Source organism: Microcaecilia unicolor, chromosome 5 (assembly GCF_901765095.1).
Source record: "Microcaecilia unicolor chromosome 5, aMicUni1.1, whole genome shotgun sequence".
In the NCBI taxonomy this organism is placed as follows: Eukaryota; Metazoa; Chordata; class Amphibia; order Gymnophiona; family Siphonopidae; genus Microcaecilia; species Microcaecilia unicolor.
The window spans coordinates 172613956-172635333 of NC_044035.1; the positions used below are offsets into that span (position 1 = coordinate 172613956).

The 21378-nt window shown below is 50.7% G+C and overlaps 1 protein-coding gene across 1 annotated transcript in view; it reads left to right on the plus strand.

Moving 5' to 3' along the window:
* HYDIN (HYDIN axonemal central pair apparatus protein) overlaps positions 1 to 21378 on the plus strand; it is a 2443906-nt gene that overhangs the window by 125654 nt on the left and 2296874 nt on the right. Inside the window, exon 5 of the mRNA XM_030205004.1 lies at positions 2167 to 2301. Coding sequence (XP_030060864.1) covers positions 2167 to 2301 — 135 coding nt within the window. The remainder of the gene's footprint in view (positions 1 to 2166; positions 2302 to 21378) is intronic.

Genomic DNA, 21378 nt, shown 5'->3' on the forward strand with positions numbered 1-21378 from the left:
CTGCCACAGATTGCTTGATTTTCAAAGTTTCTAATCTGTTTTTTAAAAATTAAGTTTTCATCTTAAGTTAGGAGCATAATAGTTATGCTCATAAATTTAAGCCTGTCATTCGTTTGCCTAGATTTGAACCTATTTTATGAGCCTAGAGCTGAAAATCAGTGCTAAATTCCAAACTTCTTTTCCCCACCCTAAATTAGCACCTGTTGCCACCCACCTTTTATGCTCTTAAATTTAAGAGTTCAGTGAAATTTTGAGTAAAACTTTATGCACTCAGCCCTAATAAATTTTCAAAGAGGCAAATTTGTGAGCATAACTTTCAAACTTACGAACATAAATCGTTTGATATCGGCCCATAATTTTTAAAATCCTCCCTATGGGCAGTAATGCATTGCCCAGCACTTAACTCCCTTTGAAAATCTTCCCACTTGTACCTACTTTGTACATTATTGTATCTCAAACACTGAGTTATTTAATTTATAATCGTTTGGGGGGGGGGCCCTTTTACTAAGCCGTGTAGACGTGTATGCACATCCTATGCACATCAGTTTTGAACTACCGCCCGGCTACCACGTGGCCCAGATGGTAATTTCATTTTTTACGTGTGGTCCACTAGGCGCGCCAGAAAATTTCCAGTACGTGGCGCTAACTGGGCGGTAATCAGCATTGTACACGCATAGACCATTACCGCTCGGTTAAAGCATTAGACTTTACCGCTAGGTCAATGAGTGGTGGTAAGGTTTCAGGCCCAAAATAGTTTTATTGTGCCGCATGTCCATTTTCGGCCCCCAAAAAAGGCCTTTTTTGCAAATGCGCTGAAAAATGGACCTACGCGTGTCCAATACACGCGTCTACACCAGCAAAGGCCATTTTCGGCACACCTTAGTAAAAGGACCCATTAATTACATAAAAAGAAAGGCTTTAATTAAGCAGTGGTGTCATGGTAAAAACTTGTAGTTTTCCTTTTGGGGTTCTCAAACTTTTCCCAGCACTGTATATGCACAACTTAGTAGGTAGGCTTTCTATTAAAAATACAGCCCTTTATGTCTTAAGATGAAAAGGGGAACTTAAAATGTTTCAGTAATAAAATCTTTAAAAAAACATAGGAATTTATATCTTTTATTTTTGACTACATTAAGTAGTTTCAGAAATTTGCTTCAGTCAGTCTATTTTCTTGTTTTATAAGAGTGAAAATACTTCTTTCAAAGTACTTTTCTGCATTTACATAGTAACATAGTAGATGACGGCAGAAAAAGACCTGGACGGTCCATCCAGTCTGCCCAAGAAGATAAATTCATGTGCTTCTTTTTTTATTTGTACTGTCCTCTTCAGGGCACAGACCGTATAAGTCTGGCCAGCCCTATCCCCGCCTCCCAACCACCAACCCCGCCTCCCACCACCAGCTCTGGCACAGACCGTATAAATCTGCCCAGCACTATCCCCGCCTCCCAACTACTAGTCCCGCCTCCCACCACCAGCTTTGGTACAGACCGTATAAGTCTGCCCAGCACTATCCCTGCCTCCCACCACCGGCTCTGGCACAGACCGTATAAGTCTGCCCAGCACTATCCCTGCCGCCCAACCACTTTTCTGCATTTAATCAAGTTTCAAGTTTAAGTTTAAAGTTTCTTATTTATTTGCTATTGCTCATGTTTGATTTATTCTTACTGTACACCCGCTTGAGTGAATTCCTTCAAAAAGGCAGTAAATAAATCCTAATAAATAAATAAATACATTTACTATCCCGCTCTATGGAAGGCCTTCTGGGCAGCTCACAATCTAAAATGAAGAACAAGAAGGCAGAGAAATGAAGACATGACTTACAGGATAGGGAGTAGAATTACAATAGGACGGGGGGGGGGTGGGGGGTGGTATGCATCATTAAAAAGATGGGTCTTTAGGTCTGTTTTAAATGTCTCAAGTGATGTCTGTAGGTGAAGAGAGATGGGGAGACAGTTCCAAAGTTGGGGTCCTTGTACGTTAAAGATAGCGTGTCTAGTGTTCTCATGGGTGATTTCTTGGTGATTGGGTACTGCTAATTGATTGTGGTGTGCAGATTTTAGTGTTCGTGCTGGGCAGTAAGGAATGAGGTGGCAGAAGAGATAAAGGGGTTGTCTTACCTTATCAGCCCTCTGTAAAATTTCCTAATTATGTTTATGTTCATTGTAGATTCCCCGGCTGGTAAAAGTTATCCAAGAGACTTCACCTTACTTTAAAATTATAAGCCCCATTGATGCATACAACAAAGTGGCTTGTGGCATGCAATCTACATTTCGCATCCTCTTCACTCCAGATGAAAACAAGGTAACACCATCAGTAGTTTAAAATATGACTGTAAAAGAAATACTATTTTTCAGTTTTTTATCTAATTATTGCTTGCTTTTCAGCAAAGCTAAATGATATCTATTGTGAATGTGATATAAGCTTAATGCTGCTAGGCAGTTGATACTCATCTAGCCTAGGCACTTTTTATCAATGGATTAGTTGTAAATATGGATAAGATGGAAATTTTGAGAATCAACAGGGAAGGGTGATCCTTCTTTGAATTTGGATTAGTGTTTGGATGGGGTAATGTTATCTGTAGGAGGAATACCTGTAATCACACTGACCCCTGCAGGACAGTATAGGTAGAGACGTGCTAGTTACAAATTTGTATACCACTCTGGATGTTATTATTAAAACCATGTCTCACAATTAGCTGTTCCAAGTTAAGACTCCTAAAATATGTTTACACTAATGAATTACAAATGTAACTAATAGTAATAAGATTAATTTATTTACAATAATAGTAAACAAAAACAGAGATAACTAGAATATAAAGGTGATGTACAAACATTTACCCCTTCCCTTGTTTACTAAGTTACACTAATGCTGACACAGCCCATTCGCTTTGAATGGGCTGTGTTGGCATTGCCGTGCAGCTTAGTAAACAGGGAGGTTAGAATGTGTTTCCCCACACATTCCCAGTATCTCTCCACACTCGTCCTTCCCTACACCCCTTCCCGTGCACTCCGCTCCATGGATAAATCCTTCTTATCTGTTCCCTTCTCCACTACTGCCAACTCCAGACTTCGCGCCTTCTGTCTCGCTGCACCCTACGCCTGGAATAAACTTCCTGAGCCCCTACGTCTTGCCCCATCCTTGGCCACCTTTAAATCTAGACTGAAAACCCACCTCTTTGACATTGCTTTTGACTCGTAACCACTTGTAACCACTCGCCTCCACCTACCCCCTCCTCTCTTCCTTCCCGTTCACATTAATTGATTTGATTTGCTTACTTTATTTATTTTTTGTCTATTAGATTGTAAGCTCTTTGAGCAGGGACTGTCTTTCTTCTATGTTTGTACAGCGCTGCGTATGCCTTGTAGCGCTATAGAAATGCTAAATAGTAGTAGTAGTAGTAGTAGTGTTTCATTTTGATCTGCTTGTACTTATTCTTCTATTTTTTTTTCTTGCAATTTCTTTGTTGTAATTTGTTACCTGGATGTTTGGCTAATTTGAATAAATAAATATATTTCTTCAAGGGCAAGCAGGCTGCTTATTCTCACACGTGGCTTATTCTCATTCATGAATTGACGTCCGCGTTGGCCATGGAATCGGCATTTTGCAATAGTAAAAACAAAAAAGTTTTGCCAGTCTTCTGGCGTGTGTGCAGCGCATACCGTGCATGTGCAGACTGACTTCCTGCCCGCTGTGCATGTATGTACCTTTTTTCCGTGACGAGGTGCTGCAGTTTTTTTTCTGTGCTCCTTGTTTGGCCTGGGAAAGAGTCTTCTCTTTTTTGCTGATTTTTGCGTCTACGCATCAGTTTTTTCTTCTTTGTTTAAAAAAAAAAGTCTTAGGATCCCTTTTATTTATCCTTACTATTTAAGTTAAAGTTTTCTTTCTTTTTCGACGCGGCCGGATTTTAGGCCGCGTTGTCGGGTTTCTTCCCCTTTTTGGCACAATTGCGTCTTTTGATTTCGCTGAGGCCGTTTTTCCTTCCTACTACTACTACTACTACTTAACATTTCTAAAACGCTACTAGGGTTACGCAGCGCTGTACAATTTAACATGGAAGGACAGTCCCTGCTCAAGGAGCTTACAATCTAAAAGACAGGTGTACAATCTAAAGACAATCTAAACAATCTAAAGACAAGTGTAGAGTCCGTCTGATAGGGCATACTATATTTCACGAAAGGTTAGGTGCCGAAAGCAGCATTGAAGAGGTGAGTTTTAAGCAGAGATTTGAAGATGGGTAGGGAGGGGCTTGGCGTAGGGGTTGAGGAAGATTGTTCCAAGCGTAGGGTGAGGCAAGGCAGAATGAGCGGAGCCTGGAGTTGGCAGTGGTGGAGAAGGGAACTGAAAGGAGGGATTTGTCCTGTGAGCGGAGGTTACGGGCGGGAACATAGGGGGAGATGAGGGTAGAGAGGTAGTGAGGAGCCGCAGACTGGGTGCATTTGTAGGTAAGGAGGAGAATCTTGAATTGTATGCGGTATCTGATTGGAAGCCAGTGAAGTGACTTGAGGAGAGGGGTGATGTGAGTATATCGGTTCTGGTGGAATATAAGACGTGCGGCAGCATTCTGAACGGATTGAAGGGGGGATAGATGGTTAAGTGGGAGGCCGGTGAGGAGTAAGTTGCAGTAGTCAAGGCGAGAGGTAATGAGAGCGTGGACGAGAGTTTGTGTGGTGTGCTCAGATAGGAAAGGGCGAATTTTGCTGATGTTGAAGAGGAAGAAGCGACAGGTCTTGGCAGTCTGTTGGATATGCGCAGAGAAGGAGAGGGAGGAATCAAAGATGACTCCGAGGTTGCGGGCAGATGTGACGGGGTGGATGAGGGTGTTATCAACTGAGATAGAGAGTGGAGGAAGAGGAGAGGTGGGTTTAGGTGGAAAGACGAGGAGCTCGGTTTTGGACATGTTCAGCTTCAGGTGGCGGTTGGACATCCAGGCAGCAATGTCGGATAAGCAGGCCGAAACCTTGGCCTGGGTCTCCGCGGTGATGTCTGGTGTGGAGAGATATAGCTGGGTGTCATCAGCATAAAGATGACACTGAAAACCATGAGATGAGATCAGTGAGCCTAGGGAAGAGGTGTAGATTGAGAAGAGAAGGGGTCCAAGGACAGATCCCTGGGGAACTCCAACAGATAGTGGGATGGGTTTGGAGGAAGATCCATGAGAGTGTACTCTGAAGGTGCGGTGGGAGAGATAAGAGGAGAACCAGGAAAGGACAGAACCTTGGAACCCAAAAGAGGACAGTGTGGCAAGAAGTAAATCATGATTGACAGTGTCAAACGCAGCGGATAGATCGAGGAGGATGAGGATAGAATAGTGGCCTCTGGATTTGGTGAGGAGCAGGTCATTGCAGACTTTAGAGAGTGCTGTTTCTGTCGAGTGTAGAGGGCGAAAACCAGATTGAAGTGGATCTAGGATGGCATGAGAGGAGAGAAAATCAAGGCAGTGACTGTGAACGGCGCGCTCGAGTATTTTGGAGAGGAAGGGGAGGAGAGAGATGGGGCGGTAGATGGAGGGGCAGGTAGGGTCAAGTGATGTTTTTTTAAGGAGAGGTGTGACTACGGCGTGCTTGAAGGTGTCAGGGACAGTTGCAGTGGAGAGGGAAAGGTTAAGGATGCGACAGATGGAGGGGTAACAATATGGGAGATGGTGTTAAGTAGGTTGGTGGGGATGGGATCAGAGGAACAGGTGGTGCATTTCGAGGAGGAAAGAAGGCGGGAAGTTTCATCCTCGGTGATCTCAGGAAAGGACGAGAATGAGGCCATGGTTGGTTGATTATTGGATAGGGCTACAGGCTGAAGAGGAGGTCATCGAAGTGACTTCAAACGTTGTACTTGGTGCAACCGGACTATCTCAGGTGCAGATACCCATTCTTGGTGTATCCAGTGCCTTGGACCCAACCACAGCCCAGCTGCTTGTAGTCTGTGTCTTTGTATGAAGAAACGGACCTGAGTAGCTCGAGAAGCCCAGTGAGAGAAACCCTTTGGGGCTCGGTCCGGTCCTTCGATGTCGGCATCAACCTTGGTACCGAGGTCGGCGTCAGCATCGACGTCAGGAGCAGAGGTAATGGCTGCTGAGAGACCAAGTTGTGCTGGGAGCAGTGAGGCATTGAGTGGGTCTCCACCTGCCTCGAGGCCTCTTGCTATGCAGGACCGACCCCGAGGAGACATGAGGATTCCACGTCGTCCTCTGTACCGAGGAGTCTTGATGACTGGCATCGAGTGAAGGCGAAGAAGCACCGTCATCGATCTCCTTCTACACATGGTGCCAGGAGCTCGGGGGTGTCGAGGAATTCGGCACACGGGAAGCGTTGGCGCCGAGAGGATCACTCCCCCTCCATACAGGAGGTGCTGATATGCCGGTCTCTTAGCAGCCCGGTACCTGCACCTGAGCCTTAGCAGATTCTGCCACCGGCTGAACCACCAACCCCGCTGTTTTCTCTGAGGGCGGCTCTTAACAAGCGCATCTGGGCCCTGCTTCCAGAGCGTGTGGAAGGACTGCGCCAGTCTGCTTTGGTGTTGGGGGTGCTTGCACCTTCCGTACCATCTGCTACAGCTGCGTCTGGCCCTTCGCTTGCTGTGAGGTCCCCATCCTTGGTGTTGGCTGCCATCCAGGTTGACCCTCCTTCGAAGTCGGTGAAGGAAGCTTCGCTGCAGTCCATGCGGGGGTCGGCCTCTTGACCGCCATCGAGGACATCAATCCTCGACGTCGAGGCAGGCTCAGTCTTTGAGTTCCCTAAGAGAGGTATTATCCGATACTGAAGAGGAGCATTTGTGGGAGTCAGAGGGAGATCCCTGATACTTTTCTTCCGATGAGTCATATGGGATTCCCTCTGAACCTTCCTCTCCACCTGAAAGGAGACTCCTCCTGAGAGTCTTTCCTTTACATCTTTTGTCCCGGAATTGGCTACGGCTATTCCATTCCCTATGGAGGTTGAGGATGAGCCCAGGGCTGAGATGCTCAAGGTCCTGGACTATCCTTCTCCACCTAAGGAGGCTGTGATGGCTCCTCTACATTAGGTACTGAAGGAAGTCCTTATGTGGAACTGGTCGTTCTCTCTGTCTGGCCCCGTGATCCCGAAGAAAGCTGATTCCCAGTATCAGATCCACGGTGAACCTGGGTTGATGAGGTCTCAGTTACCCCACAATTCCATGGTGGTGGACTCCATCCTCAAAAGAGCCAAGAGTACTAGAGACTATGCCTCGGCGCCCCCAGGCAGAGAAGCTAGGACCTTGGACTCTTTTGGAAGGAAGACGTATCAGGCCGCTATGCTCGCTGCCTGTATCCAATCCTACCAGCTCTTCACGAGCGTACACTTGCGGAACTCGGTGAGGCAGCTGTCTAGCTTGGTTGATGCCCTCCCTCCGGAGCAGGCCGAGCCTTTTCGCCAGGTGGTCAGGCAGCAGAAGGCGTGTTGTAAATTCCTGGCCAGGGGCGCTTACGATTCTTTTGATGTGGTATCCAGAATTGCTGCTCAAAGTATAGTGATGCGCAGACTCTCATGGCTGCATGCCTCTGACCTGGATCATTCGGTCCAGCAGAGGATGGCGGATGTACCTTGCCGGGGAGACAACCTTTTTGGTGAAAAAGTAGAGGATCTTGTTGACCAGATCAAGAAGCATAATGATGCTATGGATTCTCTCTCCCATCGGGCGCCTTCTGCTACAACCTCCTCATCTAGGAGATATTTTGGGGGGGAAGAGCTCCCTATTCCTATACTAGGCGTAGGTACACTCCGGCTTCCTGGCAGCTTAGCCAGGCTCAGTCCCAGCTCGCTCGCTCGCTCGTTCTCATCAACAGCATGCATCTAAAGCCCCTGCTGCTCCTCAGCAAAAGCAAGGGACACGCTTTTGACTGGCTCCAGTTAAGCATAGCCTCAGTAAAAGTGTCCGTGCCGGACAACTTGCCGGTTGGAGGGAGGTTAATATTTTTTCACCAAAGGTGGCCTCTCGTAACCTCCGACCGGTGGGTTCTTCAAATAGTCCGGTTAGGATACACCCTAAATCTGGTATCCAAACCTCCAAATTGCCCACTGGGAGCCCATTCTTACAGCTCCCAGCACAGGCAGGTACTTGCAGAGGAACTCTCTGCCCTTCTGAAGGCCAATGCGGTCGACCCCGTTGCACCACTGGGAGCCCATTCTTACAGCTCCCAGCACAGGCAGGTACTTGCAGAGGAACTCTCTGCCCTTCTGAAGGCCAATGCGGTCGACCCCGTTGCACCAGGGGAAGAAGGGCTGGGATTCTATTCCAGGTACTTCCTTGTACAAAAGAAAACAGGGGGAATATGTCCCATCCTAGACCTAAGGGCCCTGAACTAATACCTGGTATGGGAAAAGTTCAGGATGGTTTCCCTGGGCACCCTTCTTCCCATGATTCAGGAGAACGATTGGCTATGATCTCTGGACTTAAAGGATGCTTACATTCATATACCGATACTGCCAGCCCACAGACAGTATCTTCGATTCCGTCTGGGAACACGGCACTTTCAGTATTGTGTGCTACCCTTTGGCCTGGTGTCTGCGTCCAGAGTGTTTACAAAGTGTCTGGCGGTAGTCGCAGTGTTGCTATGCAGACTCAGAGTACATGTGTTTCCTTATCTTGTGTTCTCAGGACAAGCAGGCTGCTTGTTCTCACTGATGGGGTGACATCCGCAGCAGCCCCTTCAATCGGAGATCTTCTGTAGCAAAGACATTTGCTAGCCCTCGTGCGCGTACGCACACCGCGCATGCGCGACTGTCTTCCCGCCCAAACTCCCTCGTGTTTGTCAGTCTTCTTTTTTCCGCGCTCGGGACAGCTGTGTTTATCGTCGTTCTGTGCCCTGAGGAGACCTTCGTGCTTTTCTCGCGTCCTTCCGTTTCGGAAGTCTTCTTTTATTTCTAGTTCGCGTGTTTCTTAAAAAAAAAAGAAAGAAAGAAAGAAAGAAAAGAACTCCTTTATTTTCGAGTTTGTTTTTCCCGTCAAGTTTCCTTTCGCTTTCAAAAGCGGCCCTGTTGGCCGCCCGTATGGGTTTTATCCCTTCTTATTTTTGGTGCCTTTGCTATTGTCGCAAATTTTTACTTCGCCGGCGTGATTTTTCCGCCCATGTCATCGAAGCCTCCCAGCGGCTTCAAGAAGTGCACCCAGTGCAACCGGGCTATCTCGCTCACTGATAGGCACGCTTCGTGCCTTCAGTGTCTGGGGGCTGGGCACCGTCCTCAGGCCTGTACTCTCTGTTGTTTGTTGAAAAAGAGAACTCAGGCGGCGAGATTGGCCCAGTGGAACGTTTTGTTCGAGGCCTTGGCTGGCGTTTCGACGGTCTCAGTATCGAGGTCATTGGCCGGTGCATCGACGTCTGCGGTACCGAGGTCATCAACCGGTGCTCCAGCGTCTACGGTACCGAGATCATCGTTGGTACTGATGTCGTTGGAGGGTGCCTCTTCGTCAGGAGTGCAGGTGAGGGCTGTCCATTCCCCTGCTGGTGGAGGTGAGCCCTCGAGTAGGTCTCCCCCTGCCTCGAGGGCTCCTGCGGTACAGCCCCCCTGGGATCGACCTTCTTCGGACCCGGTCCCGAGGAAGAGGCGCTTGGATTCGACATCCTCGTCGGTACCGGGAGGTTCCGGTGACATGCTTCGTGTGAAGGCAAAGAAGCATTGGCACCGGTCACCTTCCCGACGTGGTACCGAGAGCTCTGGGTTGCCGAGGGAGTCGGCACCCACTAGGCATCGACGCCGGGAGGACCGCTCACCCTCCATTCAGGAGGTGTTGATGCGCTCTACCCTGGACAGCCCGGTACCGCCTCCGTGCCCCGAACAGATTCTGAGTTTGTCGCCTGTACCGGACTCCCAGCCTTCCTCGACAGCCGCTCTAAGCGAGAGCCTCCGGGCCATCCTTCCAGGGATCCTGGAGGAGGTGTTGTGGCCTTCTCCGGTACCAGGGGTGCTTGCGCCGCTGGTGCCGTCGAGTGAGGCGACGGCTGGCCCCTTGCCCGTCGTGAGGTCTCCGGTGCCAGTACCGCTTGCGGTGCCCGCGTTGGCTGCCTCCCAAGCAGACTGTCGGACGACATTGATGGAGGGAGCTTCATCGCCGCCGATGCGGGAGTCTACTTCTCGACGTTACCACCGTGGCCATGTGTCTAAGGAGTCGAGGCGGGCACGGCTTCAGACAGAGGTTCATGAACTGGTGTCCGAAACCGATGGTGAGGCCTCGTGGGAGGCAGAGGAAGACGTCAGATATTTCTCAGATGAGAAGTCTGACGGTCTTCCTTCTGATCCCACTCCCTCCCCTGAAAGACAGCTGTCTCCTCCCGAGAGTCTATCTTTCGCGGCCTTTGTCCGGGAAATGTCTACGGCAATTCCCTTCCCTGTGGTTACGGAGGATGAGCCAAGGGCTGAAATGTTTGAGCTTTTGGACTATCCTTCACCACTGCTGGAGAACTGGGCGATGCCGCTAACTAATCCCCACATTCCCAAGAAGATCGAGTCCCAGTATCAGATCCATGGGGACCCTGAGTTGCATGGGCGTAGCTACGGGTGGGCCTGGGTGGGCCTAGGCCCACCCAATCTCAGCTCAGGCCCACCCTGTCTCAGCCTGTGCACCAATCAGGACTTTGTTTTTCAGACTGACCTAGAGTCCGGCTTCAGGGGAGGACCTCCTATAAGCTTACCTTTGCGGCCAAGTTGGAGTTGATGCTGCTGCTGCTGCTCTATTGCCAGCAGCACTTCTAGCAAAATTGACCCGGAAAGTTATTTATTTGGAGCTCCCCACTTCCCCCTGCTGTGCTGTGCTGCTGGAGAAATCTGGCGGTCTGCAGCAAAATCGGCCCGGGAAGTTGTTTTATTTGGACTGGAGCTCTGGGCTGGCACTGCTTACGTCTTTCTAGAAACTATCCATGCAAAACGTTCTTCGTCCAGTTGGGAAAGAAAAGATCAAAATCTCCGGCAGCTAAGAGGAGACGTCAGGACCGGATCTCCCTCCCCTCCAAATAGGGCATAAGTACATAAGTACATAAGTAGTGCCATACTGGGAAAGACCAAAGGTCCATCTAGCCCAGCATCCTGTCACCGACAGTGGCCAATCCAGGTCAAGGGCACCTGGCACGCTCCCTAAACGTAAAAACATTCCAGACAAGTTATACCTAAAAATGCGGAATTTTTCCAAGTCCATTTAATAGCGGTCTATGGACTTGTCCTTTAGGAATCTATCTAACCCCTTTTTAAACTCCGTCAAGCTAACCGCCCGTACCACGTTCTCCGGCAACGAATTCCAGAGTCTAATTACACGTTGGGTGAAGAAAAATTTTCTCCGATTCGTTTTAAATTTACCACACTGTAGCTTCAACTCATGCCCTCTAGTCCTAGTATTTTTGGATAGCGTGAACAGTCACTTCACATCCACCCGATCCATTCCACTCATTATTTTATACACTTCTATCATATCTCCCCTCAGCCGTCTCTTCTCCAAGCTGAAAAGCCCTAGCCTTCTCAGCCTCTCTTCATAGGAAAGTCGTCCCATCCCCACTATCATTTTCGTCGCCCTTCGCTGTACCTTTTCCAATTCTACTATATCTTTTTTGAGATACGGAGACCAGTACTGAACACAATACTCCAGGTGCGGTCGCACCATGGAGCGATACAACGGCATTATAACATCCGCACACCTGGACTCCATACTCTTCCTAATAACACCCAACATTCTATTCGCTTTCCTAGCCGCAGCAGCACACTGAGCAGAAGGTTTCAGCGTATCATCGACGATCCCTTTCTTGATCCGTAACTCCTAACGTGGAACCTTGCAAGACGTAGCTATAATTCGGGTTCCTCTTACCCACATGCATCACTTTGCACTTGTCAACATTGAACTTCATCTGCCACTTGCACGCCCATTCTCCCAGTCTCGCAAGGTCCTCCTGTAATCGTTCACATTCCTCCTGCGACTTGACGACCCTGAATAATTTTGTGTCATCGGCGAATTTAATTACCTCACTAGTTATTCCCATCTCTAGGTCATTTATAAATACATTAAAAAGCAACGGACCCAGCACAGACCCCTGCGGGACCCCACTAACTACCCTCCTCCACTGAGAATACTGGCCACGCAATCCTACTCTCTGCTTCCTATCTTTCAACCAGTTCTTAATCCATAATAGTACCCTACCTCCGATTCCATGACTCTGCAATTTCTTCAGGAGTCTTTCGTGCGGCACTTTGTCAAACGCCTTCTGAAAATCCAGATATACAATATCAACCGGCTCCCCATTGTCCACATGTTTGCTTACCCCCTCAAAAAAATGCATTAGATTGGTGAGGCAAGACTTCCCTTCACTAAATCCGTGCTGACTTTGTCTCATCAGTCCATGTTTTTGTATATGCTCTGCAATTTTATTATTAATAATAGCCTCCACCATCTTGCCCGGCACCGACGTCAGACTCACCGGTCTATAATTTCCCGGATCTCCTCTGGAACCCTTCTTAAAAATCGGCAATCGGATCATGATGCTCTGCTCCCCTCCAGCAAAAAGAAACAGGTTTATTTATTTATTGCATTTGTATCCCACCTTTTTCCCACCTATTTGCAGGCTCAAAGTTTATGTATCCACAGCAGGGATCAGAGGAAAGCGGCTGAGGAAGAAAATAGGGACTCCTCTTGAGATAGGATGAGACAGCCTTAGTCATTCAGCACAGAAGAGACCCAGGCCAGCAGCAGTAATAGGTACAAAACACATAAATAGCTCCAGAAGTCTTCTGTGCTCCTGAGCAGTGGCGTAGCCAGATCTGACATTTTGGGTGGGCCCAGAGCTAATATGGGTGGGCACTATGGGCCTGATATTCAAAATTATTGAACCAGCCAGGAACGGCTCTTGGCCAGTTAAATAGCATTTTATTCTCCGAGGACAAGCAGGCTGCTTGTTCTCACTGACGGGTGACGTCCACGGCAGCCCCTCCAATCGGAACACTTTCTAGCAAAGTCCTTTACTAGTCCTCGCGCGCTGATGCGCACCGCGCATGCGCGGCCGTCTTCCCGCCCGAACCGGCTCGTGCCGGCCAGTCTTCTTTTGTCCGCGCTCGGTACGGTCGTGTTTCGCCGTTTGCGCCCCGAAAGTTGACCTCGCGTGTCGTTTATCGACTTCGTTCTAAAAAAAAAAAAAGGTGTCGGAAGGAGACCTTTATGGTTTTCTCCCTTCCCGTACTTCTAGTTTTGCCCCGGTAAGTTTTCTTTCATCGTCGGGGTAGGCCCTATTTAGGCCTCGGTTCAAAGTTTTCTTCCCCCTATTTTTGTGGTGCCATTTTCGCCATTTCGAGTTTTGATCTCGCCGGTGTGATTTTTCCGCCCATGACATCGAAGTCTTCCAGCGGCTTCAAGAAGTGCACCCAGTGCGCCCGGGTAATCTCGCTCACTGACAGGCACGCGTCGTGTCTTCAGTGTCTGGGGGCTGGGCACCGCCCGCAGGCCTGTAGTCTGTGTTCTCTTTTGCAAAAGCGGACTCAGGTAGCGAGATTAGCCCAGTGGAACGTTTTGTTCTCGGGCTCTTCGTCGGCATCGGCACCGGGAGTATTGACTGCTTCGACATCGTCGGCGCCCGGACCTTCATCCTCGCCCCCGATTGCATCGAGTGCATCGAGGCATCGGCCCTCTGCATCGGGGCGACATCGGAGGGCTGCGTCGGCGTCGGTGGCATCGAGACCTCCTCGTCTGCTGATGTCGTCGGACGGTGGTGCTTCGTCTGGAGTGCAGGTGAGGGCTGTCCATTCCCCTGCTGGTGGCGGTGAGCCTTCGGGTGGGTCTCCCCCTACCCTGAGGGCTCCTGCGGTACAGCCCCCCCGAGACCGACCTCCTTTGGCCTCGGCCCCGAGGAAGAGACGGCTGGATTCTACGTCCTCCTCGTCGGTGCCGGGAAGCTCCGGTGACATGCTTCCTCCCAAAAAATCGAAGAAGCATCGTCACCGGTCCCCTTCCCGTGTCTGCACCGAGAGCTCTGAGTCGGCACCCAGTAGGCATCGGTACCGAGAGGACCGCTTGCCCTCTGTTCAAGAGGTGTCGGTGCGCTCCTCTTTGGAAAGCCCGGAACAGCCTCCACGCCCAGAACAGGTTCTGACATCGACTCCTGCATCGGCTTCCATGTCTTTTTCCACAGCCGCTCTGCACGAGAGCCTCCGGGCCGTTCTCCCAGAGATCCTGGGAGAGCTGTTACGCCCTACCCCTCCGGTACCGGGGGTGCTTGCGCCTCCGGTACCGTCGAGCGAGGCGCCTGCTGGCCCATTGTCCGGGGTGAGGTCTCCGACGTCGGTGCCACTTGCGGTACCGAGTGCGGTAGCCTCCCAGGAAGGCTCCCCGACTAAGTCGGCGGAGGGAGCTTCGCCGGTGCGGGCGAGGGAGTCTACCTCTCGACGCTCCCACCGTGGCCGTGGTTCCACGGAGTCGAGCCGAGCACGGTTGCAGACACAGGTCCGTGAACTTGTGTCTGACACCGATGGTGAGGCCTTGTGGGAAGAGGAAGAGGACATCAGATATTTCTCTGACGAGGAGTCTGAGGGTCTTCCCTCTGATCCCACTCCCTCTCCTGAAAGGCAGCTTTCTCCTCCCGAGAGTCTGTCTTTCGCTTCCTTTGTCCGGGAGATGTCTACGGCCATCCCCTTCCCGGTGGTTGTGGAGGACGAGCCCAGGGCTGAAATGTTTGAGCTCCTGGACTATCCTTCTCCACCTAAGGAAGCGTCCACAGTACCCGTGCACCATGTCCTTAAGAAGACATTGCTGGTGAACTGGACAAAACCTCTAACTAATTCCCACATTCCCAAGAAGATCGAGTCCCAGTACCGGATCCATGGGGACCCAGAGCTGATGCGCACCCAGTTGCTCATGACTCTGGAGTTGTGGATTTGGCCCTAAAGAAGGCTAAGAGTTCTAGGGAGCATGCTTCGGCGCCCCCGGGCAAAGACTCTAGAACCTTAGACTCCTTTGGAGGAGGCCTACCATTCTTCTATGCTCGTGGCCAAGATTCAGTCCTACCAGCTCTACACGAGCATACATATGCGGAACAATGTGCGGCAGTTGGCGGGCTTGGTGGATGCGCTCCCCCCTGAGCAAGCCAAGCCTTTTCAGGAGGTGGTCAGGCAGCTGAAGGCGTGCAGAAAATTCCTGGCCAGAGGGGTGTATGACACCTTTGATGTTGCGTCCAGGGCCACTGCTCAAGGTGTGGTGATGCGCAGGCTCTCATGGCTACGTGCCTCCGACCTGGAGGACAGACTCCAGCAGCGGATTGCGGACTCGCCTTGCCGTGCGGACATTTTTGGAGAGAAGGTCGAACAGGTGGTAGAGCACCTCCACCAGCGGGATACCGCATTCGACAAGTTCTCCCGCCGGCAGCCGTCACGGCATGGTGCTCCAAGCCACATACCTGGCAGCCGTAAACAACAGTCTGGCCGACAGGTTGAGCAGGATTATGCAATCTCACGAGTGGTCGCTCATTTCCCGTGTAGTGCGTCAGATCTTCCAGGTGTGGGGCACCCCCTTGGTAGATCGCTTCGCATCTCGAGCCAACCACAAAGTCCCTCAGTTCTGTTCCAGGCTTCAGGCCCACGGCAGACTGGCATCGGATGCCTTCCTCCTGGACTGGGGGAGGGTCTGCTGTATGCTTATCCTCCCATACCTCTGGTGGGGAAGACTTTGTTGAAACCTCAAGCAAGACGAGGCACCATGATTCTGACTTGCTCCTTTTTGGCCGCGTCAGATCTGGTTCCCTCTTCTTCTGGAGTTGTCCTCCGAAGAACCGTGGAGATTGGAGTGTTTTCGACCCTCATCACACAGGACGAAGGGCGCTTCTGCATCCCAACCTCCGGTCCCTGGCTCTCACAGCCTGGATGTTGAGAGCGTAGACTTTGCCTCTTTGGGTCTGTCAGAGGGTGTCTCCCGCATCTTGCTTGCTTCCAGGAAAGATTCCACTAAGAGGAGTTACTTCTTTCTATGGAGGAGGTTTGCCGTCTGGTGTGACAGCAAGGCCCTAGATCCTCGCTCTTGTCCTACACAGACCCTGCTTGAATACCTTCTGCACTTGTCTGAGTCTGGTCTCAAGACCAACTCTGTAAGGGTTCACCTTAGTGCAATCAGTGCATACCATTACCGTGTGGAAGGTAAGCCGATCTCAGGACAGCCTTTAGTTGTTCGCTTCATGAGAGGTTTGCTTTTGTCAAAGCCCCCTGTCAAGCCCCTACAGTGTCATGGGATCTCAATGTCGTTCTCACCCAGCTGATGAAACCTCCTTTTGAGCCACTGAATTCCTGCCATCTGAAGTACTTGACCTGGAAGGTCATTTTCTTGGTGGCAGTTACTTCAGCTCGTAGAGTCAGTGAGCTTCAGGCCCTGGTAGCCCAGGCCCCTTACACCAAATTTCATCATAACAGAGTAGTCCTCCGCACTCACTCTAAGTTCTTGCCAAAGGTTGTGTCGGAGTTCCATCTGAACCAGTCAATTGTCTTGCCAACATTCTTTCCCCGTCCTCATTCCTGCCCTGCTGAACGTCAGCTGCACACATTGGACTGCAAAAGAGCATTGGCCTTCTATCTGGAGCGGACACAGCCCAACAGACAGTCCGCCCAATTGTTTGTTTCTTTTGATCCCAACAGGAGGGGAGTGGCTGTGGGAAAACGCACCATATCCAATTAGCTAGCAGATTGCATTTCCTTCACTTAAGCCCAGGCTGGGCTGGCTCTTGAGGGTCATGTCACGGCTCATAATGTTAGAGCCATGGCAGCGTCGGTAGCCCACTTGAAGTCAGCCACTATTGAAGAGATTTGCAAAGCTGCGACGTGGTCATCTGTCCACACATTCACATCTCATTACTGCCTGCAGCAGGATACCCGACGCGACAGTCGGTTTGGGCAGTCAGTGCTTCAGAATCTGTTCGGGGTTTAGAATCCAACTCCACCCCCCTAGGCCCATGTTTGTTCTGTTCCAGGCTGCACTCTCAGTTAGTTGGTAAATTTTTTAGGTCGATCTCAGTTATGTCCTCGCCGTTGCGAGGCCCAATTGACCTTGGTTGTTGTTTGAGTGAGCCTGGGGGCTAGGGATACCCCATCAGTGAGAACAAGCAGCCTGCTTGTCCTCGGAGAAAGCGAATGCTACATACCTGTAGAAGGTATTCTCCGAGGACAGCAGGCTGATTGTTTCACAAACCCGCCACCTCCCCTTTGGAGTTGTGTCTTCCCTGGTCTTTGTCTTGCTACATATGAGACTGGCCGGCACAAGGTTTCGGGCGGGAAGACGGCCGCGCATGCGCGGTGCGCATCGGCGTGCGAGGGCTAGCAAAGGACTTTGCTAGTGAGATTCTGATTGGAGGGGCTGCCGTGGACGTCACCCATCAGTGAGAACAATCAGCCTGCTGTCCTCGAAGATACCTTCTACAGGTATGTAGCATTCGCTTTTTCCCACCTATTTGCAGGCTCAATGTGGCTTTATCCCCTACCCCTTTACCCTGGCTTCGGCCTGACCATCCTACCCCCCATCCCATACTCTGGCATCAGCCCTGCCCTTCCCTCCCCCCTCCCCCCTCCCCCACACAGAAGCACACTAGCATTAAACACTTTTTTTAAACATCTCCACCCAAAAACCCACCATGAATGCAATACAAAACTTTACTTTTTAACCTGGGAAATGTAGACAGAGCCCACCCCCCACTCAGAAGCCCATCAGCATTACACAAAACAACTTTTTGAGCTTCCCTGCAGAGGTCTACCACCCCCCCCCCCCCCCCCCATGAGTCCCAAGATCACCTGGTACAAAGTGCTGCCTGGAAAGGAGGCCCAAGATCACCAAGCTGATTACAGTGAGTGAACCCGATTTCTCCAGCACTGCTCAACATCTCAACTCTCCGATTTTGCCCCTTGCAGCAGGTTTTCACCAGCCTGAGTTGAGTCCTGGAGCTCAATGCTGTGCTTACCTACGGCTAACACGGCTTGGAGGGAGACCGGCTGCAGGATCACTAGGCAGGCATCACCATCATTGCAGCACTGCAGAATTGACGCGACCGCAACCGCGACCGCGAGCTGGGGATGGCATGGCAGATCCTGAGGTACGCGGTGCTGCAACCACGTCATCCGCCGAAGCTGGTCCCCGCCACCCGCTCCAATGCCTGACTCCCAACGCTGACACACTCCCAGTAAAGATCGGCGCTGCGGGAGAGCTGCTGCTTGTTTCCTGGACTGACTCCTGGAGGCTTCCTTCACATCCGTACGTGATGTGACTGATTGCAGCTGTGATTGGCGGTCACAGAAACTGGGTGGGCCTTAGCTGAGTTTGGGTGGGCCCGGGCCCACCCAGGCCCACCCATAGCTACGCCCCTGCGTCCTGAGTCCCCAACAGAATGGGCCCAGTCTAGCAGAAATTTGAGAACAGGGTCCGGGGGGAGGGGGGTACCAGCTGCTCTAGCTTCAGGCAAATTCACAAGCCTTAAAGACGCTCTTCAGTTACTCCACCGGGATAAAGAACAAAAATCACAAGAGATGGAATAGCTGTAAATCTAGAGGGGAAAAATACTGACAATTTACAAAATTAATTGTAGCACGGGGGGGGGGGGGGGGGGGGGGCGGTGGAATCCCAACTTTCAAAATGCTGAAATGTTTCCTCTCTGCTCGTCAGTGAACCCGTCTTCAAGTGAAGTTTCTCGATAGCAGGAGAGGACAGGAGGATTAGGTTGTTGTTAGACAGACCCTTGTTTTAGTTTCTTTCACTCCTGCAGGGAGGAATGTCCTGATAAGAAATTACAATCAGTCCTCAACCAGGGAAAAAAACATTGAAGGGAGAGCAGATTGCTGAATATCAACCTCATGGTGCCCACCCATATTAGCTCTGGGCCCACCCAAAATATGATGTCTGGCTACGCCACTGCTGAGTTGATGCGGACTCAGTTGCCTCACGACTCTGGGGTTGTGGACGATTCCTTAGGTGGCGAAGGATAGTCCAAAAGCTCAAACATTTCAGCCCTTGGCTCATCCTCCGTAACCTTAAGAAGGTCAAGAGTTCTAGAGAGAATGCTTGGGCGCCCCCGGGCAGAGACTCTAAAACCTTGGATTCTTTTGGGAGGAAGGCCTACCATTCCTCAATGCTCATGGCCAAAATCCAATTTTACCAGCTCTACACGAGCATTCATATGCGGAACAATGTGCGGCAGTTGGCGGACTTGGTGGATAAGCTCCCTTCTGAGCAAGCCAAGCCTTTTCAGCAGGTGGTCAGGCAGCTGAAGGCGTGTCGTAAATTCCTGGCCAGGGGTGTTTACGATACTTTTGATGTCGCGTCCAGGGCCGCTGCTCAAGATGTGGTGATGCGCAGACTCTCATGGCTGCGTGCCTTCGACCTAGAGAATAGGATTCACCAGCGGACTGCGAATTCTCCTTGCCAGGGGGATAATATTTTTGGTGAAAAAGTCGAACAGGTGGTAGAGCAGCTCCACCAGCGGGACACCGCATTCGACAAATTCTCCCGCCGGGCGCCTTCAGCATCTACCTCAACTGGTAGACGTTTTTATGGTGGACGAAGGACTGTTACCTATTCTTCTAATAGGCGTAGGTACAATCCTCCCTCTCGCCAGCCTGCTGCCCAGGCCAAGCCCCAGCGCACTCGTTCTCGTCAACAACGTGCGCCTCAACAGGCCACTGTGGCTCCCCAGCAAAAGCAAGGGACGGGCTTTTGACTGGCTCCAGCAGAGCATAGCCGGAATCAAAGTGTCTGTGCCGGACGATCTGCCGGTTGGGGGGAGGTTAAAATTTTTTCAACAAAGGTGGCCTCTCATAACCTCCGACCAGTGGGTTCTTCAAATAGCCCGGCTGGGATACTCCCTCAATTTGATCACAAAACCTCCAAATTGTCCACCGGGAGCTCAGTCCTTCAGCTTCCAGCACAAGCAGGTACTTGCAGAGGAACTCTCCGCCCTTCTCAGCGCCAGTGCAGTCGAGCCCGTTCCACCAGGGCAAGAAGGGCTGGGATTCTATTCCAGGTACTTCCTTGTGGAAAAGAAAACAGGGGGGATGCGTCCCATCCTAGACCTAAGGGCCTTGAACAAATATCTGGTCCGAGAAAAGTTCAGGATGCTTTCCCTGGGCACCCTTCTTCCCATGATTCAGGAAAACGATTGGCTATGCTCTCTGGACTTAAAGGATGCTTACACACTCATATCCCGATACTGCCAGCCCACAGACAGTATCTTCAATTCCGTCTGGGAACACGGCACTTTCAGTATTGTGTGCTGCCCTTTGGTCTCGCTTCTGCGTCCAGGGTGTTCACAAAGTGCCTGGCTGTAGTAGCGGCGTCTCTACGCAGACTGGGAGTGCACGTGTTCCCTTACCTAGACGATTGGCTGGTGAAGAACACCTCCGAGGCAGGAGCTCTACAGTCCATGCAGATGACTATTCGACTCCTGGAGCTACTAGGGTTTGTGATAAATTATCCAAAGTCCCACCTTCTTCCTGTTCAGAAACTCAAATTCATAGGGGCTCTGCTGGATTCTCAGACAAGTCGTGCCTACCTCCCAGAAGCGAGGGCTGACAATCTTCTGTCCCTTGTTTCTTGGGTACGAGCGTCTCAGCAGATCACAGCTCAGCAGATGTTGAGATTGCTTGGCCACATGGCCTCTACAGTGCATGTGACTCCTATGGCCCGCCTCCACATGAGATCAGCTCAATAGACCCTAGCGTCTCAGTGGTACCAAGCTGCTGGGGACCTAGAGGACGTAGTCCTGCTGTCCACGAGTTTTCTTCAGTCCCTCCATTGGTAGACAATTCGGTCCAATTTGACTCTGGGACATCCTTTCCAAATTCCTCAGCCTCAAAAGGTGCTGACGACGGATGCGTCTCTCCTGGGGTGGGGAGCTCATGTCGATGGACTTAACACCCAAGGGAGTTGGTCCCTTCAGGAGAAAGGTTTACAGATTAACCTCCTGGAGTTACGAGCGGTCTGGAACACTCTAAAGGCCTTCAGAGATCGGCTGTCCCATCAAATTATTCAAATTCAGACAGACAATCAGGTTGCCATGTACTGCATCAACAAGCAGGGGGGCACCGGATCTCGCCCCCTGTGTCAGGAGGCCGTCAGAATGTGGCTTTGGGCTCGCCAGTATGGCATGTTTCTTCAAGCCACGTATCTGGCAGGCGTAAACAACAGTCTGGCCGACAGATTGAGCAGGATAATGCAACCTCACGAGTGGTCACTCAATTCCAGTGTGGTACTCTTGCAATGGACAGGAAAGATGAAGCAACCATCTCTTGATGTTCCTACCACATGTGTATGCAACTGCTAACTTTTTGTTCCTAAAACATTAATGTCCTTTCAACATGTACCAGTTCTTTCTCAGAATCTTTTGTAGTATCTTTGGAGAGAGATGAGAACTTTAGACTGCATACAATGTCAGGTGTTATTCTATTA